Consider the following 6,906-nt stretch of genomic DNA (forward strand, 5'->3'; position numbering starts at 1 on the left):
CATAAAGGCATAACTGTCCCATATGGAATTAGTAGGCATTGAGAAAACAGCGCTCAAAGTTTGAAGTTTGCATTTTCATACATATATTTATAATTTTCTAGTTAATTTTTGAATGCAATATCCATCTAGCTCCACCTCGCAGAATACTCATTTTGCTAATATTGATCAGTAAAAATATAAAGTTGTACATAATTCCATTTTTGCAGTTGCTATTGGGGTTCAAAGTTCATATAGAGACTGTTATGCCTTTATTTTTCAATATGGGACTGCACCAACTTCATATTTTTCCACAACATTTTCCAACAAAGTGAATAAATTTTCATATGCCTAGTGAAGTGCATATTAAAACATTAATGTTGCGATGAAAAGAGGTGTTAGTTCGAAAATCAATATGGGACAGTTATGCATTTTTGGGCAGTATAGCAACGTGTCATTTTTTATTGTGAAAGGTTCAACGTAGTTTACTTTTGTAGTTTATATTGACTGATATTCTGAAATTAACAACACATTGTATACGTTTCAGATTACCCAGCTGTTGCTTTAGAGCGGAAATATATTAAACTTCAATTGAAATGCCGCTTATGGATCCTTGAGGCAAAAATCATCTAGGTTTTGTGTCTTAACAAAAATCCATCGTCCCACGTCCCTGCAGATTCAGTGATATTTGTAATCAGGAGTAGTTGGAACCTTCTCCCCGGGAAACCCACATTCTGTGACTTACAGGCGCTTCGCATTCCTAAATACAAATCTAGACGGAAGGAACAACAAAACCCTTGAAAATTATTGGTCTAAATAACTTATTTATATCGTTCAATGTCCACTACGGACAAATAAAATACAATTAACATTGGACATTCCACAAATATTCCTTTGGCTTATTCATACGAAAATGTTCACGTAGTTGTTTATAATGTGTTACGGAACATATATTTGCTGAAACATACTGTTCATAAATGACAGCAAGTGGGCAGCCTATCATCAGATCCGTGAGAGACAACTTTATAGAATCTTTAGGTCATAAAACGCATAACTACTTCCGGATAGACTCCCTCCTAGACCTGATGTCAGTGAAATAGCAGCTATGACAGACAAAACAATCATTAATCATATCGGATAGATTTTATTCTTTGAATACGCCAACATTACATCTTTACAATGTCACTAATTTCACGCTTTTCCGTAGCTGGAGTCCACCTTGTCATAATTTTAACGACCACGTTTAGATTTAGCTGATTTTGGTTAAGACGTTATTTAAATGTCGATACCGGGCACTTCAATGAAGAATGTTTCCAGTCCCTTTTGATACCGGGTTGACCCTTTTTAGGTGAGGTAGCGCAACTCTTCGAAAGTTTATGGAAAACTAAGTTTGACACTTCGACAAGAACAACAATCAAACGTTTGAGCAAGCCATGAATTGTAAATCTATCGAGTGTGCATTTAAATGCATTTGAGTGCATGCAAATATTTCGATGCATCAGGAGTGATCCACCCCTTGGATAGTCCTCTACGGGCATGAGACGTGGACAATACTCGAAGAGGACCTGCAAGCGCTAGGAGTTTTTGTACAATGTGTGCTTAGTACGATCTTCGGCGGAGTATGTGAGAACGGCGTATGGAGGAGAAGAATGAACCACGAGCTTGCGCAACTCTACGGTGAACCCAGTATCCAGAAAGTCGCCAAAGCTGGAAGGGTACGATGGGCGGGACACGTTGTGAGAATGCCGGACAACAATCCCGCAAAAATGGTGTTCACCTCAAATCCGGCCGGTACAAGACGAAGGGGAGCGCAACGAGCTAGGTGGTTTGACCAAGTGGAGCAGGATCTTGGAAGTGTGGGGCGATCGAGAAATTGGAGGATAGCAGCCATGGACCGAGTTAGTTGGCGTAACATTGTGGCGCAGGTCACGTCTTGAAAGACGTAAAGCCAGCAAAAGTAAAGTAAAGTATATTCCTAATAGTTCTTCTCGCGAGCCATAACATAGCATGGTCTTGCACATGCCATGTCACGCTTTACTACGCGTGAGAATACCATGAAAAACCTTATCGTGTCTACGATCCTCCATAAGAATAAGTACAACGTTGAGCGAGTTTTCATGTACATTGAACATATGATAAATAGCATTCTACTAATCTTGTTATTATTTTTTTCTTGAATCGTGGGTAGGACAACCCTTTGACTGTCCTACCCAGGTGTTTTTGTAGGTAGTACATGTCCTACCTGTCCGACCCACTTCCCGCGCCAATGGTAAATACCAATGCTCACCTAGTTTCTGTAGCCTATCTTACGCAATTTTTCCTCAGCTTTCTGGTGGTGATCTCAGAATTCAAAACGAGCGGTGCTTTGAATGGTGAAAAAACGATTTTTCTAACAAAATTGAAGATGGAGGGCAAATTCAAAATGGATGCCAAAAATTTTTTAACTTTAAATGAAAGCTTTATATTTTCTCTATACGATGCCACTAAGTTTGCTATGTGTTCCAAGTGAAATGTGAGACATATCACGTGAAGAAATACCCTATATTTATCAAAAAATGGACATTTACGCAAACTGTGACGGGTCCACCAATTTGAGAAAACCGAAAGGACCACCCTTAAGTTTTATCGAAAACTAGCGATCAGTGACACAAAATTGGAATTCTAACGATGGGTGCCGATGGCGTCCTGGTTTAGGCGAGAATTGCTCAGTTATAAGCCATTTAAAGCAATCTTTGAATCAAAATGTTATATTTGTTTAGAAAAAGCCCATGCTACACTGTAAGGTGAATCGAATTCATTTCTTACATTCGGGAATCACGGTTAGTGTAATGTGAAAATCATCCTCAGTAGGAAAAAGTGTGTGGCAACCGGGGACCCGAATTCTCTGGGCTCATTTGTTTGCTTTTGATGAACACTTTTCATAAACTGGAACACCGTATGCAGAGCAGACTTTTTGCGGTGATGGGTTGGGTTTCGGTGAATTTATCATATTGAGCTGCGTGCGGTACAGATTTTCCCACTGTTGCTGAACACGAAAAAAAATGTGAATAACAAAAGCCATCCTTTTCAGATGATGCACGTTATGTACGGTGAATTCTCATAATGCTTCAACAAGCGTGGTATTGAGAGTATATCCTGCTCACGTTATCGTTTTCCAGTAGTTTTTGCCGGGAGCTTTCTCCACTTACCCGTCGTCGCAACAAGATCGACGTCAGCAAAGCGTTCGTTGTCTTCGGCGCTGTCGGTGGGCTAATTTGCATTTATATTGCGAAAATAAGGGATTTAAATTGAACAAGGGAGAAAGCAAAATAGCTCAGTAATTTGAGAACGTATCTATCTGCAAACAGGCACTGACTTGCACGTGGGCTGTTGCCAGAGGGATGTGTTCACAAGACTTCACACTTGCCGTGCCGATGCCTGGGGGATGTTGTTTCCGGTAAGGTGCGAGATGAATTGGAATGTATCTGAGTGCCGGTGAGCGGAAGGTAAGCAGCTTTAGCCGAAAATGCTACAAATTAGAGCTGTTTTCATAATTTTATAAGGTAGAGTAAGGTGGGGCAAAAGTTCGACGTTGGTGAATAATCAAGAAAAATTAATAAACTACAAATATACAATATACCACACAATGGACCTTCAGAGTATTGGCTACAACATTTTAAAATGGTTTGTTAATAACAATATTTACCCCATGAGTGGGACAATCCTTGTGGGACAAACGTAAGCAGCTTTCTATAACATTCAGATATGTGCTTCCTGGTAATTATCCGAAATATGACAAAATTATTTAATTTCGAGACAACACAAGGCGTTAAACGTGCCGCAATTTACGAGCCAGTTGAACATGGTACTGAAATTAAAACTTATACACAGTACATTTATTGGAAAAACAGTAGTATTTTTTTGTAGCTTGTAACAATTCTTTCCAACATTCAAGAAGAATCAATACTCTTTAAAAATATTACCATAAAAAGTCTAAACGTGAAAGACCCACTAATTCCGGATTTTCAATTCCCCCGGGGTCCCTGAACACGATTTTCACCGCTTTCCATTTACGGTTTTGTATTGTATTCGACTAATTATACATTTTATTAGGCTCATGTTTATGGGGTCTTACTAATTTAAAAGCTCTCAATATGTGGAGGAAAATTGCCGACAAAGTAACCCTGGAAAATCGTCATATCGAAGCAATCCAAGATTTTCCTCGCAGCAAACGGTCATTAGGAAAATTTTCACGCACCCGTCAAGAAGCAGAAGCAGGTCGCTCCCTCTTTATCCTCAAGATTCGAAATTTTTAGCCAATCGTGATCCAGTGGTCAGCCGAAATCGAAAGTAGGAAAAATGGTCGTTTTTGCCCTGCAATCGATGCGTGCCTTCCGGAATGCATATGGAGCTCTCCTGCGACGCAAATTTTCCACCAACATCGGAGAAAATCGGGCAGAGGTGAGTTGGTTAACCGTTTGATCCAGTCCGAAGACTTCAACATTTCCTTGAATTTCCAGAAAGGATTGGTTCTGGGCCTGTACGAGCAGGAAATTGAAACGGACGAGCCTCGCTTGACTCCAGTGGCCGGCCATTTCGATGCCAAAACGGAAGGACAGCTCGTAAATCTAATCAAAGAGTAGGTTTCTCCTCTCTTGGTAACAGAATCAACATTACGAATCCTTTCAATTCCAGGTCAAATCTGAAAGGAAAAGTTGGACAAGTCAAGGTGTTCAACAACATCGATCCGGACTTCGGTTCGGTGGCCGTTGTAGGACTCGGTTTGGAAGGGCTCGGGTACAATGAGCTTGAACAGCTGGACGAAGGCCTCGAGAACGTTCGTATCGCGTCTGGTGTAGGTGCTAAGTGTCTAGCGAAGCAAGGATGTTCCCGGATTTCAGTCGACCCAATGCAAGCGGCAGAACAAGCAGCGGAAGGAAGCGGTCTTGCCACCTGGAAGTACCAGGCCAATCGAATGAAGTCGGAGCGGATTCCAACGCCGAAGTTGGAGTTGTTCGATTCGCCGGACGGAGATGCATGGACGAGAGGCTTGTTCAAAGCTGATGCGCAGAATCTAGCACGAAGCTTATCCGATGCACCGGGAAATCAGATCACTCCGACGGCCTTTGCGCAAGCAGCTGTGGACGCTCTTTGCCCATGTGGAGTTAGCACCGAGGTGAGAAACATGGACTGGATTGAGTCGAAAAGCCTGGGCAGCTTCTTGGCGGTGGCCAAGAGCTCGTGTGAACCACCAATCTTCCTGGAAATCAGCTACTGTGGAGAACACGATTCAGGACGTCCGATTATGCTGGTTGGCAAAGGAATTACGTTCAACAGTGGTGGTTTATGCCTGAAGGAGCCGCATGGTATGTCACAGTACCGTGCGAGTATGTCCGGAGCGGCCTCCATCGTTGCCACCATTCGAGCCGCGGCAGCGCTTTCACTTCCGGTCAATCTAGTAGGCCTCATCCCACTGTGTGAGAACATGCCTTCAGGAATGGCATTCAAGCCGGGAGATGTCATTACTACCCTTAACGGAAAGACGGTTGCCATACACGTAAGTTGATAGGAAATCTCAATAACCATTGAACATGCTTCTAATAATAATCATTTGTAGGACACCAGCAATGCAGGACGTCTGATCATGGCCGATACGTTCATCTACGGCCAGAATACATTCAAACCCAAGGTGGTGATGGACGTTGCGACGCTTACGAATGGAGTAACACACGCACTGGGTGGAGCCGCCAGTGGAGTATTCTCCAACTCGGACTTCTTGTGGAAGCAGATGCAGAAAGCCGGAGCCATCACCGGAGACCGTGTGTGGAGAATGCCCCTGTGGAAGTACTACACGCATAAAGTTACAAGTATAATCATACCATACCCATCTCTATTGAAAATAGGTAATTATCTCATTTTTCTACAGATTATACGAATGTGGACATCAGCAACACTGGCCAGGGCAAGGGCAGTGCCTGTTTGGGTGCCGCATTCCTGAAAGAGTTTGTCCCGTGCGTGGACTGGATTCATCTGGACATTACCGGCGTCGGAATGCTGAAGAAAGGAGTCGGTATTCCGTACCTCGCGGAAGAGCGCATGACTGGCCGACCAACGAGGACGCTGGTGCAGTTCTTGTACCAGATGGCATGCCCGGATGAGCAGGTGAAGAGCCTTTCGAAGGAATCGTGCGGTGCAAATTAGGGAACTTATGTGAAGTGGACATCGGACGTAGTGTGGTGCTCGTTTATTTATTTGATATATGTTTAAATAAATGTAGTTTCTTATAGTAAAAACGAATTGTTAGCTTTATTAGAATTTAAATTAATATGGGGCTGCCATAGTTGTGCTTATTCTGCGCGGCGTGTTAGTCGAGATGAGTCGCTCTCACCGCGAGTGACGTGAGAAAAAAAAATGGGAGCGAGCCTCATTCGACTAGTCTTACCTCACACGCCGCGCAGAACAAGCACGAGTGAAAGCGTCATGCGACGCGTGCGCGTATGCGAATCAGCAGCAAAGTAGATAATCAGCAATAGAAAATTCTTTGATCGAAACGCGTTCGCGCACGCTCACGCAATACCATTGTGCATCCGACGTGCTTATTCTGCGCGGCGTGTGAGTCGAGACGACTCGCTCTCACCGCAAGTGACGTGAGACGACTAATGTTAATCTGAGAGAGACTCGCGAAGAGGAAAAATATCAACGTCATTTGCAGCCCAGATTCCCCTCTCACGAAACGTCAAATGCAGCCCACCGTTTTTATGGCTGAAAAAGTGAAAAGTATTGTGTTCAAAGTAAACTGTTATTAAAAACCTCAGTCGACAGAGCAGTTTTTTCCAAAGTTGCTGATAAATCTAAGCAGAAGATTAATTATTTCTAATGTCTGCTACGTTTGCTGGCATGAAATTTCACTGAAATGGCTATTTATGATTCGAAGTGATGCAAACTTAATCA

General features: G+C 42.8%; 1 protein-coding gene across 1 annotated transcript; it reads left to right on the plus strand.

Annotated features, from left to right (window-relative positions):
* Positions 1–4,108: 4,108 nt before the first annotated feature.
* LOC5568625 (cytosol aminopeptidase) lies at positions 4,109–6,248 on the plus strand. Its single transcript, XM_021847054.1, has 5 exons — positions 4,109–4,416; positions 4,476–4,594; positions 4,651–5,512; positions 5,573–5,822; positions 5,882–6,248. Exons 1-5 carry the CDS (start codon positions 4,315–4,317, stop codon positions 6,154–6,156), a joined length of 1,608 nt encoding a protein of 535 aa, XP_021702746.1. The 5' UTR covers positions 4,109–4,314; the 3' UTR covers positions 6,157–6,248.
* The last annotated feature ends 658 nt before the right edge of the window (positions 6,249–6,906 follow it).

This window comes from Aedes aegypti, chromosome 2 (assembly GCF_002204515.2).
Source record: "Aedes aegypti strain LVP_AGWG chromosome 2, AaegL5.0 Primary Assembly, whole genome shotgun sequence".
Classification (NCBI taxonomy): Eukaryota; Metazoa; Arthropoda; class Insecta; order Diptera; family Culicidae; genus Aedes; species Aedes aegypti.